The sequence below is a fragment of the Schistocerca nitens genome, chromosome 1, assembly GCF_023898315.1.
Source record: "Schistocerca nitens isolate TAMUIC-IGC-003100 chromosome 1, iqSchNite1.1, whole genome shotgun sequence".
Lineage (NCBI taxonomy): Eukaryota > Metazoa > Arthropoda > Insecta > Orthoptera > Acrididae > Schistocerca > Schistocerca nitens.
Window position 1 is genome coordinate 1099378350 of NC_064614.1, and position 15600 is coordinate 1099393949.

General features: G+C 44.2%; 1 protein-coding gene across 1 annotated transcript in view; it reads left to right on the top strand.

Annotated features, from left to right (window-relative positions):
* Positions 1-15600, top strand: part of LOC126230763 (uncharacterized) — a 436134-nt gene that overhangs the window by 79047 nt on the left and 341487 nt on the right. Inside the window, exon 7 of the mRNA XM_049942407.1 lies at positions 2772-3024. Within this exon, the coding sequence (XP_049798364.1) occupies positions 2772-3024 (253 nt within the window). The remainder of the gene's footprint in view (positions 1-2771; positions 3025-15600) is intronic.

The window sequence follows — 15600 nt, forward strand, 5'->3', positions numbered from 1 at the left end:
CGAGTCAGACTGTTGTTATATGTGCTTGTAGCGTCTTTAGCCACCACTGTTTAGCCCTTTTATATAGATGTTATATTTAGACCTTCACTTTATTGGTAGGAATCGTGGCAAAATATGTAATTTGGTATAAGGTTGCAAGTCGTTTCTTATTCGAGAGGGTAGATGATTTCCTGTCCGGTCTTAGCAGACTGCCAAACATCTAGTGAAACATTGCCAGGTAACCAACACTAGCTGCAAACGGAGACTAGAAACCGCGAATCAGTTGTTTCTGTGGGTACCTTTGCTCTGTCCTTCCCAGAATCCGAAGGCCGAATTCTTAATTGCGTTCTTCTCCAATTTCACTACTAAGAGCATTGTGCCGTATAATACTGCCTCCTTAAAGCATTGTGATGTGTTTCTTTTTTTCCATTTTGCGATCTTCGTTGATCTGATCTGGCAAAATGTTGGGATACCTTATGTAATTATTTGAAGAGACATGAAAATTAAACATTTGACTGTCTCATAATGTACACTCTAAGACAAAAAAGATGCACCACGAAGGAGTTACCTGCTGGGACGGAAATCCATAGCTGTGATGTGCATGTACAAACAAACAAATGATTACAGTTTCAGAAAAATTAGATGATTTATTCAAGAGAAAGAGCTTCACAAATCGAGCAAGCCAGTGACGTGTTGGAGCACCTCTGGCCCTTATTCAAGCAGCTATTCGCCGTGGCATTGATTGATAGAGGTGTTGGATGTCCTCCTGAGGAATAGTGTGCCAAATACTGCCAAACTGGTGCGTTGGATCATCAAAATCCCGCATTGGTTGAGAGGCTCTACCCATAATGCTACAAACATTCTCAATTAGGGAGAGACCCGGCGACTTTGCTGTCCAAGGTAGTGTTTGGAAAGCATGAAGATATGCAGTAGAAACTCTCGCTTTGTGCGAGAGGTCATTATCTCCCTGAAGGCAAGCCCAAGATGACTTGCCATGAAGTCCGCAGCTCGTGGTCGTGCGGTAGCGTTCTCGCTTCCCGCGCCCGGTTCAAAAAATGGCTCTGAGCACTATGGGACTCAACTGCTGTGGTTATCAGTCCCCCAGAACTTAGAACTACTTAAACCTAACCTAAGGACATCACACACATCCATGCCCGAGGCAGGATTCGAACCTGCGACCGTAGCAGTCGCACGGTTCCGGACTGCGCGCCTAGAATCGCGAGGCCACCGCGGCCGGCCCCCGCGCCCGGGTTCCCGGGTTCGATTACCGGCGGGGTCAGGGATTTTCTCTCCCTCGTGATGACTGGGTGTTGTGTGATGTCCTTAGGTTAGTTAGGTTTAAGTAGTTCTAAGTTCCAGGGGACTGATGACCGTAGATGTTGAGTCCCATAGTGCTCAGAGTCATTTGAACCATTTGAACTTGCCATGAAGGGCACCTAAATGGGGCATAGCATATCGTTGACATGTTGCTGTGTTGTAAGGGTGCTGCGAGTGACAGCGAAGGAGTCCTGCTATGAAATGAAATGTTGTCAGACCGTATCGCAGACGACAGTCAAGTTGGTATTCCACAACTGTCGAGGGTGTCTTCAGGCATGTCTTCTGCCAGGAATGTCGTTGACTAGAGTAGAGTACCAACTTGACTGTCGCTTGACGACCAGGAGCGATGGTCTGCGGTGCCATTTCATTTCCTAGCAGGACCCCATTGGTTGTCATCCTTACACACAGCCATATGTCGATGATATTCTACGCCCCGCTTTGTTGCCCTTCATAGAAAGCCGTCCTGGGCTTACATTTCAGCAAGACAATGGTTGTCTTCGTGCTTGTGAAACCCTACCTTGCCCAGAAAGGTCGCCAGACCTGTCCGCAATTGAGAACGTCTGGAGCATTATGGGCAAAGTCCTTCAGCTAGCTCGGAATTTTGACGATCTAACGCGCCAGCTGGACAGGATTTGGCACGATATCCCTCAGCAGGATATCCAACCGCTGTATCAATCAATAACAAGCCGAACAACTGCTGCTTAAGGGCCAGAGGAGGACCAAGGCGTTATTAACTTGCTCAATTTGTGAAACTCTTTCTTTTGAATAAGTTATCAAACTTTTTTCTAAAATTTTAGTAATTTGTTTGTCTGAAATTTAATATGACATCTACCGATTTCCGTCAAATTAGGATAATTGCTTTGTAGTGCAACTTCTTCTTCTTCCTCCTTTTTTTTGTGTGATTGTGTATTTGATATGGCGTGATGTGTTGTGTATGTTCTGGATCAGACAATATCTGGCCCTTTTATTTCGAACCTTGTTCTGCAGAATTAATGTTATTGTTGTCCAGAGGCCATCTTAGCTTACTCCTCATCCAGTCACAAATCAGAAGCCTTATGCTAAGAGCGGACATCGACTGTATTCTACAACAGGTGGCCGAAGGAGGAACTTCAGTAGTACAGTTCCCTCCATAGGGACACAACACTATACCTTCATTGAAACAATACGATAATGAGAAAAAAATGCACTGATAAGAAGCATTTATTTTGGATTTTCCCTATAATCCGCTCTTGTGTGCTGTAGTTAGGGCGCACCTTATTATACTTTAGTTTCTGTTTCGCAGGTGGACTATCCCCTTGTATTACATCTTCATTAGTAGTTCAGTTTTCGCTGTCCCAAATTCTCAGTCGTTTGATGAAAACCATTTTCATTGTAGGTGAATGTGATGTGTGTCTCTAAATTAAACTGGACTCTTTTTTCATAGGTAGTACATAAAAAACATAAGGGCACTGCACGTGGCATGGGTATCTTTCCAGATCGGCAACCACGACCAGCACCGCGTGGCCAGCCGGTACAGCCCAGAGCTGGTGGACGGGATGAACATGCTGGTGACGCTGCTACCTGGAACCGCGGTCACCTACAACGGAGAGGAGATCGGCATGGAGGACAACTACAACATGACGTGCGACGTGGCCCACGACCCTCAAGGCTGCCACGATAACGTCACTCTCGGGAACTCCAGAGACCCAGAGAGGACGCCCTTCCAGTGGGATAACACTGCAAACGCTGGTACAGTCATATTTTGAGACTCGTAACATCGCATGCAGCTTCGATACGCATAGAAGCTGAAGTAACGAATTAAAATGTGTGCTAAGGCCAGGACTTTAGCCCGCATCTCGTGGTCGTGCGGTAGCGTTCTCGCTTCCCACGCCCGGGTTCCCGGGTTCGATTCCCGGCGGGGTCAGGGATTTTCTCTGCCTCGTGATGGCTGGGTGTTGTGTGCTGTCCTTAGGTTAGTTAGGTTTAAGTAGTTCTAAGTTCTAGGGGACTTATGACCACAGCAGTTGAGTCCCATGGTGCTCAGAGCCATTTGAGCCAGGACTTTAACGTGGGTCTCCTTCGTACTGGTCAGATGTTCTATGATTAACATATCTGCACTGAATACCCTACTCCAATGCCTATTACATACAAAGCTACGGTGCTATTCCAGTATCACCTGCTGGCCGTTGTGGCCGAGCGGTTCTAGGTGCTTCAGTCCGGAACCGCGCTGCTGCTACGGTCGCAGGTTCGAATCCTGCCTCGGGCATGGGTGTGTGTGATGTCCTTAGGTTAGTTAGGTTTAAGTAGTTCTAAGTTCTAGGGGACTGATGACCAGAGATGTTAAGTCCCATAGTGCTCAGAGCCATTTTAACCATTTTTTTTGTCTCCAGGACAATGTAATTCCTTCGCATGCAACGTTTGTGTGCTTATTTTTAACTGCTTTCCGTCTGGAAAGAGGGGGGGGTGGGGGCTGGGTGAAAAAGAGGTGAAGGGGAATATCGCTCCTCTTAGGTACATGAATCTTGTCACTCGAGAACTGTGTAAGTGCCGCGAACCGAGAAACTAGGAAAGAGTGACAGCTTCTTTCCGCTACCCTCCTGACGTTTATAACAGAGTAGAAATACAGCGTGTATCAAAACGAATCATCCGATCTGGCACGTCTATATTTCTGAAACTAAAACATATACAATAAACTTTGTTCTTTGTTTTTTGATGAACGGGAAACTCAAAAAGTTTTTTTTTACATTTTTTTGTTGGTGCTCAATATACCCCCCGCCCTTGAGATGCACGGCATATGTCATTGCGGTATTCAAATTTTATCACACTGCGGCGAGCATGTCTTAACAGCGTCCCCAGCTGCTGTTTTGCGACGTCTCAGTTCATTCATTGTTGTTGGTAATGGAGCCACGTAAACAGAGTCTTTTATAAACCCCCACAAGAAATAATCGAGCTGCAGGGCGAACGAATTTCTGCAGACTCCTTGTAAAACTATGGCGAATGCATTCGACGTCTGTGTCAGACACTCAGAGATGTCCCAGCGATTTGCCTTTACACAAACAACGTTTTTCTCAGGGTTGTTCTTGTCCTCGCCCAATACTCTGTGCTTAGGAGTATCCACATCATATGTAACAAAAAGTCACACTAAACAGTTATTACAGACCCTCACTGCGCAAATGTAGAACACAAAACGTTTTCTGTTGGCCCGACACCATTTTTACTAGAACTGAAGTTGGTGCTCACTGCTGCTACCTAGCGGGAACCTTGTACAACTCAGGTGTTTGCTCTTACCAACAATACGTTGTTCACGCACATATCTGAAATAACGTAATAGTTACGATTTTTTTAAAATCGCGATGATTCTTTTTGATACATCCCGTATCTCTGGAGTGAGCATTCAGATTCGCAGAGTTGATTTTCTATTGTCAACATACATTAATACCATGGTCACGTTACCCCGCGACGGCGTGGGGTTGCCCGTAATTCGTCCTATAGCTTACGAATTTCGTCATATCGCTAGTACAGACACATTTCCTTCATCCGTGCTGTGGATTTGGTGCAGGCGTTTTTAGACACCACAACAATTTGCATTTGATGCTTGGAATAAACTGGACTCTTATCACCGAAGAGCGAAACGAACGGGCATTACGTCAAGGCAGCATCACGTCAGTTCGCTTTGCCCAGCACCAAAAGACGAAAGTGAGGTTGTGAGTCACCATCCGTGATACAAGAAGACTGAGTATAGTGTGGAAACTGAGGAACTAATAACGACAAAGTTCATTAATGGACAAAGTAAATTTCATAACGTATTTTCTTGGTTAATTTTATGTCGTAAGCCGCTGAGAAGTGAAACAATATTTCAAAACATCGATATTTTTTGCTAGGGATAATGTATAGATTCAAACATAACAAACAATATTTATAAAGGAAAAAATGAAGCCTCTTAACCTATCCACCGCATTTTTTCCTTACTTAACTGATAACATCATGGGAAACTGTATTTTTCACCGTTATTAAAGCTGACCTGATCAATTAAAATGTTACATAATGGCAACTGTTTCGTTAACTAAGGTTCTTATTTACACTACTGGCCATTACAATTGCTACTCCAAGAAGAAATGCAGATGATAAACGGGTATTCATTGGACAGATATATTATACGAGAACTGACATATGATTACATTTTCACGCAATTCGGGTGCATAGATCCTGAGAAATCAGTACCCAGAACAATTAACTCCGGCCGTAATAACGGCCTTGATACGACTGGGCATTGAGTCAAACAGAGCTTGGATGGCGTGTACAGGTACAGCTGCCCACGCAACTTCAACACGATACCACAGTTCATCAAGAGTAGTGACTGGCGTATTGCGACGAGCCAGTTGCTCGGCCACCATTGACCAGAAGTTGCAAATTGGTGAGGAATCTGAAGAATGTGCTGGCCAGGGCAGCAGTCGAACATTTTGTGCATCCAGAAAGGACCGTACAGGACCATCATCATGGGGTCGTGCATTATCCTGCTGAAATGTAGGGTTTCGCAGGGATCGAATGAAGGTTAGAGCCACGGGTCGTAACACATCTGAAATGTAACGTCCACTGTTCAAAGTGCCGTCAATGCGAACAAGAGGTGACCGAGACGTGTAACCAATGGCACCCCATACCATCACGCCGGGTGATACGCCAGTATGCCGATGACGAATACACGCTTCCAATGTGCGTTCACTGCGATGTCGCCAAACACGGATGCGACCATTATGATTCTGTATACAGAAACTGGATTCATCCGAAAAAATTACGTTTTGCTATTCGTGTACCCGGGTTTGTCGTTGAGTACACCATCGCAGGCGCTCCTGTCTGTGATGCAGCGTCAAGGGTAACCGCAGCCATGGTCTCCGAGCTGATAGTTCATACTGCTGCAAATGTCGTCGAACTGTTTGCGCAGATGGTTGTTGTCTTGCAAACGTCCCCATCTGTTGACTCAGGGATTGAGACATGGCTGTACGATCCGTTACAGCCGTGCGGATAAAATGCCTGTCATCTCGACTGCTAGTGATACGAGGCCGTTGGGATCCAGCACGGCGTTTCGTATTACCCTCCTGAAACCACCGATTTCATATTCTGCTAACAGTCATTGGATCTCGACCAACGCGAGCAGCAATGTCGCGATACGATAAACCGCAATCGCGATAGACTACAATCCGACCTTTATCGAAGTCGGAAACGTGATGGCACGCATTTCTCCTCCTTACACGAGGCATCACAACAACGTTTTACCAGGCAACGCCGGTCAACTGCTGTTTGTGTATGAGAAATCGGTTGGAAACTTTCCTAATGTCAGCACGTTGTCGGTGTCGCCACCGACGCCTGCCTTGTGTGAATGCTCTGAAAAGCTAATGATTTGCATTTCACAGCATCTTATTCCTGTCGGTTAAATTTCGCGTCTGTAGCACGTCATCTTTGTGGTGTAGCAATTCTAATGGCCAGTAGTATATATATATATTGTGGCGTCAGCTCTGTTGAGTTATTGTAAAAGTTGAATTTTTCGCTTTCAGATAACTATCTTCACCTGTGTAAGAACATTCAATGGAAGAAATACCTATGTCGTCATGGAACGTTTGCCCGAAAACAAAGCATTATAATTACGAAGATAAAAATGCACGAACTCCACTACCACAAAACGAGTGAGCACGGCGAAAATAGGTTAACCTCCGGTTTTAGCAGGTGACAATACTGTCAGTTGTTTCTTCCCGAGAAACCTTGACGTGCTGTGACGTGACGCGACTTCGCGTTTCCTACATATCTGAATGCTGCCATTGGAAATGCGTTGAGGAATATTTTGACTTGATGTGACGGCACATGTGAACCGGCCTTAACCAAACTGTCTTTCCGAGATCGCGTAACAGTTCCAGCTTAATGTTGACAACATGCCCAGAACACAATGCTCACTCCAGAGATATTTCTACTTTGTACATTTATTTTCAAGGGACACGTTCTACAGATGATGCGCAGGTCACATTTCACTTTCTCCGATAGGCACTGCAGCGGACCTTGGTTTGTGGGCAGGAGCGTCATCATTATGGTTGAGAGAGGTAGCTAAACTGCGATAAGCATTGTATTACCTACAGTAATTTATTGAAGGCTTGAATTCGTATATGTGCTACCAGTGGTCATCGATCTCACTTTGAGTGACATTCCAGCACATTTTGAGGCAAAATGTCGCGCCGTAGCAGCATGTCGAAATATTTTGTCTTACATGGTATTTTGCCCAAAATTCACCCTGAGCATATCTGTATTGTTTATTGGTCAGTCCAGATTTGAGTTCCATCAATAAATTAATTTGCTAGCGGCTATGTTACTCATGACTAAAACTCTATTTTCCCACGCTAAAGGCAATTTATAGAAAAATGTCCCCTCCATACGATTCCAGAGCAGTACCAATATGACGCCTTCAAAAAGCGCGGAATTTTTGATATGTCAAACTATGAACTTTATTTTTTTCAAACACGTTAACAAAATACATAAACACGTTTGCCACGCTTTCCTATTTCGGGTATGGGAAATGAGGTCTGACATATGGCACCTCTACTGCGCTGACATGCAAAAACTCTGTCCCTGAAATTCGCTATAATTACCTGACAGGAGTAAGATTGCATTACGCCAGAACACTTCGAATTTATTGCTTTAACTCGCTGATGTTTCGGGAGTTATTGATACACATCAATGATTTAAGATAACCTCGAAGGAAATCCCAAGGGATTAAATGACACAACCTTGGCGGTCATAGTTCGTCACCATCACACGAGATCAGGTGATCCGGAAACAACGAATGGAGCATTTCAGTTGTTTTGCTGCTCAAATCACAACTTTTGAACGTCTATTCCACTGAAGTTAAACCACAAAAAAAAAAAACTCTTATCATCGCACGCTATCGATTTCCATTAATTGTCACAGCCTGGCCCGACTCATCTTCGAAAAGGATCAATGATACCGCCGAACAAGGATTTTCTGACTCTCAGCTATGGCAGCTCAATCCATTTATATAGAAGTGCGCCTCGTCGCGAAGAAGATGTTCCTCGCAAAACCGTCGTCTTCCAATCCCCTTCTCAGAAACCAGTTATCAAAATGTCTTCTTTTCTCGTGATCGGCTTCTTTCAGCTGCTGCGTTAACTGAATCCTGTGAGGCTGGTAACGGAGGTCGTACTGGTTGGTGCATTCGCCATATTGCAAAATATCCTGTGCCCAATTTTTGGGAACGGTGAAGAGTCAACTCCAGTGGCCTAACAGTCACACAATCACGAACCTTCGCATTGTTTTGCACAGTCTGAGCAAAACGAGGGCGCCCAGGAAACTAAATGTTCGCTGCTGAACCTGTTTCATTGAACTTTACAGCAAACCTCCAAAGTGTTGATGCCTTCGGTGCCTCAATACCATCTAGAATCGTGCGATGCCCTATCACTTTTATTCTTTTTTGCTAATTATCATATGCTGTCCGGTAGAAAACTGGACTATGGTTAGGCCCATAATAAACAAATGAGAGAATTTCAGACTGAATCAGTAAATGGAGGGTTTTCAAAAACCGAAATGATACATAGTAATGTAGTTAACCTAAAAACAACAATATACTATGTGGTTCAAAACCGGGACTCTTTTAGAAAGAACCTTTAAATAGATTCGTTGTGGTTCTTTCGTAGGATGGTTCAAATGGCTCTGAGGACTATGGGACTTAACATCTATGGTCATCAGTCCCCTAGAACTTAGAACTACTTAAACCTAACTAACCTAAGGACAGCACACAACACCCAGCCATCACGAGGCAGAGAAAATCCCTGACCCCGCCGGGAATCGAACCCGGGAACCCGGGCGTGGGAAGCGAGAACGCTACCGCACGACCACGAGATGCGGGCCTTTCGTACGAAATTAACAAAGAAGAAATGGTGACGTTGCCCATAGCGTAACTCTAAAAGTTTCCAATGTTGTACAGGTACAATTTAACAAACTTGTTGGTATAGCGAAATTCAAAAATGCGTTTGGCATTGTTAGTGCAACATAATCTTTACAAATGATGTGGTTAGATTTAGACGCATTATTAACTAAATAATTATTTTGTATTACAGTATGGCAACAGACGAGCGTTGTGGAAAAAGGAGCGCACACGATCGGCTTTTAGGTGTAACAGTATGTCTAAATAGGGATCATGAAGGACACTGAGGTGACGGAAGTCATGGGATAGCGATATGCACATATACAGATGGTTGTAGTATCGCGTACACAAAGTGAAGGGAGGTATATTGGAGGAACTGTCATTTGTTTTCAGGTGATGCATGAAAAAATGGTTTCCGAAGGGAATTAACAGACTCTGAACGCGAAATGGTAGTTGGAGCTAGACGCATGGGACATTCCATTTCTGAAATCGGTAGCATACTCAACATTCGGAGTTCCACAGTGTCAAGAAGATACCGAGAACGCCAATGTTAGGTGTTACGTCCCACAACGGACAACGCAGTGGCCGAAGGCCTTCACTTAACGACCGAGAGCAGCGGCGTTTGCGTAAAGTTGTCAGTGCTAACAGATAAGTAACAATGCGTGGAGTAACCGTAGAAATCAATGTGGGGCGTATAACGATCGATATCTAGTATGACAGTGAGGCGAAATTTGGAATTAATGGGCTATGGCAGCGGACGACCGACGCTAGTGCCTTGGCTAATAGCACGACATCGCCTGCAGCGCCTCTCCTGGGCTCGAGACCATATCGGTTTGACCCTAGACGATTTAAAAACCGTGGCCTGGTCAGATGAGTACAGATTTCCGTTGGTAAGAGCTGATTGTAGGGTTCGAGTGTGGCGCACACTCCACGAAGCCATGGACCCAATTTGTCAACAAGGCACTGTGCAAGCTGGTGGTAGCTCCATAATGATATGGGCTGTGTTCATATGGAATGATCTGGGTCCTTTGGTCCAACTGAGAAGATCACTGACTGTGAAATGGTTATGTTCAGCTACCTGTGGACCATTTCCAACCATCCATGGACTTAATGTACCCAAAAACTGATGAAATTTTTATGGATGACAATGCGCTATGTCAGTGGGCCTCAGTAGTTCGCGTTTGGTTTGAAGAACATTCTGGCCAGTTCGAGCGAAAGATTGTAACCTCCCCGTAATTATATTTAATCACAATGACAATAAATCAGAAATAGCAATCTGACCCAAGTATAAGTTCCTCACAAAAATGAAAGTCAATTCAATGATAATGAAATCTCAGTCACAATAAAAATGCAAATAGACCGAAATGTCGATCTTTAGGCCCTGTTCAGTTATTAAACTCAAACTCTTACCTCAGTAAAACTGCATCTGCTCTTATTTTTCGCCATAGCTCGAAGGAAATGCATTGCAAAAATTTTGAATTTAAGGGAAACTTTTCTTTAAGGAATACCATGGGAAATATTTCTTTCAATAAAATGTTTCTTTTGTTAAAATGCTTGGTTTGAAAACAAATTATTATTGGGGCGATTCTTGAACAAATTAGTTACAGTTAATTTACATTGCATTATCAAATGTGCGCAATGCTGCTTCATTACCTTATTTAAAAAAATATACCTTGTCGTGAATCTTGACCAGAGTACCATGTCGACGCCCGCCGACTCCTCACACAACAGCTAAGTCCCTACATGCAACTGAACTCTACTGCGACTCGACCGCAACTGCATCGCAACTGAACTGCACTCTCGCGCAGTCAAGCGCAGACTAGGAACGACAAATAGCTCTCTGGTCAGAGACTCTGCAATGCCTCGCCATCGCCGCCACACAACATACATGTTTCAAGATTAGGTCATCAAGATCGCACTGCGTGAATAACATCCAACATTTATGGGACACAATCGAGAGGTGAGTTAGAGCACAAAATTCTACACCGGCAACACTATCGCAATTATGTTTCTGCAAGGATTTCCAACGACTTGTTGGCTCCCTATAACGTCGAGTTGCTGGAATACGCCCAGCAAAAGGAGGTCCGACACGATATTAGGAGATATCGCATGACTTTGGCACCTGAGTGTAAATGAATGTCTATGTATGTACAACGTGCCTAAGCTAACAATTAAGAGACATGCTGAAAAAAAAGCAGTTAGCGACATAAAAACGACGAAATAAATCTCGGGTGAACAGCCTGGTATGAGTGTTCATAGGACACAATATTTCGGCAATCGACCACGTTGCTGATGTACATCAGCGCACCTGATGATGGCAACGTGGTCGATTGCCGAAGTATTGTGTCCTATGAACACTCATACCAGGCTGTTCACCCGAGATTTATTTCGTCAAAAAATACGCCTGGAGAAATTGAAGAATCACAGATATAAAAACGTTTGACCGCATTGCGGTGTTTTCCAACGAACTAGAAAAGGCACTGGAAGGTCATGTTCTTAAATTTGAAGATATGATGTTCCGTTTAAGAATATAGAACGTAAGAAAACTTACAACCGACGTCCCAGAACTAAATGGATTACCCAATAACTTCAATGCGGTAGAAGTCATCGCAGGCAGAAAGTGGGCTGACGGTATATACCCAAGAAAAATTGCCGAATCCGAAGTTAATGATGAATGTTCGAAGCAAATTGTCAAGGCCTAGCCGAGGTGCCTATAGGCTGACTAGCCGCCCATTAAAAAAAAAAAAAAAAAAAAAAAAAAAAAAAAGGTAGTCGAATCAAAAGAGAATAACTAGAGATCCATGTGTTTTGGAGACTCTTTGGCGAAACCACTACATAACCTCATTCGTAAATGAGAGAAATGGTTGTGCGAGTTGCGGAAGAAATATAAAATGGACGAAACGAACAGATGGATGAAACACAGGGTGAGGAAATGGGCGAAAGAGTTCTGTTGCACAGTATACAGTTAGTGATGAACGAACTAACATATGAAGCATTTCCGTAAACTGAGACCGGCACATATATTTAAGCTCAGGGTTCTGAGGTATAAGCGTGGTGCAATTTATGCACCCACTAGTACAAGTTACAAAACCAGATTCCTAATTTTTACCACTTGCATATGTTTAGAAAATTAAGTGTATTGTGTTTATTTTCCTATTGGATTGGTGCATAAGTTCTTAGGGTTTTTTCATAAGTTTAATAAACTCAACTTATGCACATAACACAGACTTTAGTCTCACCATCAGTGCCAGCAGACGGCCACGGAGTACTGCAGGTAGCCTTGCTCGGGATCTTACCGCAGCCACTGGAACAGTTGTCTCCAGACACACAGTCTCCAGACGACTGAACAGACATTCGCTCGGAGACCTGCAAGGTGCATTCCACTGACCCCAGGTAACAGGAGAGCCCGTAAAGCCTGGTGTCAAGAACACAGTATATTGTCACTGGAACAGTGGTTCCAGGTTACGTTCACGGACGAGTCCAGGTATAGTCTGAACAGTGATTCTCGCCGGGTTTTCATCTGGCGCGACCAGGAACCAGATACCAACCCCTTAATGTCCTTGAAAGGGACCTGTATGGAGGTCGTGGTTTGATGGTGTAGGGTGGGATTATGATTGGTGCACGTACACCCCTGCATGTCTTTGACAGAGGAACTGTAACAGATCAGGAGTATCAGGACGTCATTTTTCACCAGTATGCCTGCCTTTTTAGGGATGCAGTGAGTCCTACCTTCCTCCTGATGGATGATAACTCACGCCCCCACCGAGCTGCCACCGTGGAGGAGTACCTTGAAACAGAAGATATCAGGCGAATGTAGTGGCCTACCTTTTCTCCAGACCTAAACCCCATCGAGCACGTCTGGGATGCTCTCGGTCGACGTATCGCTGCACGTCTTCAAACCCCTAGGACACTTCAGGAGCTCCGACAGGCACTGGTACAAGAATGGGAAGCTATACCCCCGCTGCTGCTCGACCACCTGATCCAGAGTACGCCAACCCGCTGTGCGCCCTGTGTACGTGTGCATGGTGATCATATCCCATATTGATGTCGGGGTACATGAGCAGGAAACAGTGGCGTTTTGTAGCACATGTGTTTCGGGACGGTTTTCTCAACTTATCACCAATACCGTTGACTTACAGATCTGTATCCCTATGTGCCTATGCTATTAGCGCCAGTTTTGTGTAGTGCTACGTTGTGTGGCACCACATTCTGCAATTATCCTTAATTTATGAGCATGAGTGTATATATCTTAAATATCGCCCTGTTCGCGTAAGCAGCCCAGCTTACTGAACAGTGCTTTTACAAGCTACGGCAGTCTTAGTGAATCATATTTCCTCGTAACTCTTTCTATGGACATCAGTCTGGAATCTAATATTCCTGCAACTTGTTTAAGATGGTCATTCCTCTTTAGGATACTCCAGATGCACACTCTTAGATGCTTATCGATTTTTCACTGCTATTAGTAAATGGTATTCAAACTTGTAATCGAACAATAATACTTCATTCAGCCAATTTATGAGCAATACGCTATATTTATTGGTGTTCACGGTTAACTGCCAGTGTCTCCAAGAGTGTCAATCGTCTTCAGATCTTCGTGCATTTCGTCACACTTTCCTGTCATTGTGGCTTCCCCACACACAAGAACATCATATGTGACCAGTCTCACAACTTGCTGACATTATTCTCCAGATATGAGACGTCTTTTCGATGTGTACAGAATATTAAACCAGACAGATAACGCTGAAAAGAACTAAAAAGTTATGCGACATTTCTTAATGAGCGCCCGCATCTCGTGGTCGTGCGGTAGCGTTCTCGCTTCCCACGCCCGGGTTCCCGGGTTCGATTCCCGGCGGGGTCAGGGATTTTCTCTGCCTCGTGATGGCTGGGTGTTGTGTGCTGTCCTTAGGTTAGCTAGGTTTAAGTAGTTCTAAGTTCTAGGGAACTCATGACCAAAGATGTTAAGTCCCATAGTGCTCAGAGCCATTTGAACCATTTTTTTCTTAATGAGCTGTCGATACTAATACGTAAAATGGTCACATCATAAAATTTAATGGAGCTGGTTCCTCTAAAAGAAGCACATTGTTCGCAAAATGCACGAAATTTTTTAGTAGTGAACCAAGCGAAAGTGGTCCTTAATAATGAAAACGTCACACATCACTTCCTTAGGTTCAAATGGCTCTGAGCACTATGGGACTTAACATCCATGGTCATCAGTCCCCTAGAACTTAGAACTACTTAAACTAACTAATCTAAGGACAGCACACAACCCCCAGTCATCACGGGGCGGAGAAAATCCCGGACACCGCCGGGAATCGAACCCGGGAACCCGGGCGCGGGAAGCGAGAACGCTACCGCACGACCACGAGCTGCGGACTACTTCCTTTGGACTCGGCCAACGTATCTAGTTGGTAAATGTCGTCGAGAAGACGCTCCACATGTTTTCCTCTCCGTGTCCGCAGCGTATTGTCAACGTAAGCCACAAGGCCTCCAGCACAGCTACGTGATGTGACGTCTGCTCGTAGCTGCCTGTTCTGATCACAGTCGTCTCCAGAAGGTCGTTCTTACAAACAAAAATCTCTGGCATTGATAACTGAATAAACAAAAGCACAAACAAAGAAAGATATCTGCACTTTCTGCAGGCGTCGTTCCCATACCCACTGAAAACTTATCTTGAATAAAAATGGGCTCTAAAATTCATACCTTAACTGCTATGAACACTTGTTCATTTTCGCTATTGTGAACCACATATCTTCTACTACAAGCTCTTTGCTGCTACGCATGACCTACAGCATGCAGTTAACAAATGAGTCAACAAATTAGAATTCATTATCTGTTACGACTAAACAGCAGAGCTTCTAATGCAGTTCTGCTTGCTGTTACAAACAACCTGCTCTTGTGAGCCATTGCTAATGGAGGTGCTCAATGGAGGTGTCCATTCCTGGTAAGACATACTTTAGTCTGGCCTCTTAGGAAATCATGCAGTCTCTGAGAAACTCCAGGTTGTTCACAGGTGCACTGGAATGCATTGCTGACGGATTCCTGCAGCGTTTGTATATCATTAATGGAGTTTGCATAAACCAAATAGTTCAAGCGCCCGTGTGTAATAATAGGCTTCCACTATGCTCGTACATGCAAAAATAAAACTACAGTGCAAAAGCACTTCACTAATTTACCAAAAATTTACTGTGCTGCACTTACCCAGAACTGTAAACACAGTTTACAATAACAACACTAACCAATGTTTACTGCACGCTGTATCCATAGACAACAGAGAAATGTGTCCCCATTTGTTTGCTGCTTTCTGTAGGTTGTTCGTAATAGCAAAGAGCCTGCAGTACAACAGACGTGTTACACAGTAGCGAATGAACAAGTACTCAAAGCTGTTAAGATATACACATTAGAGCGTA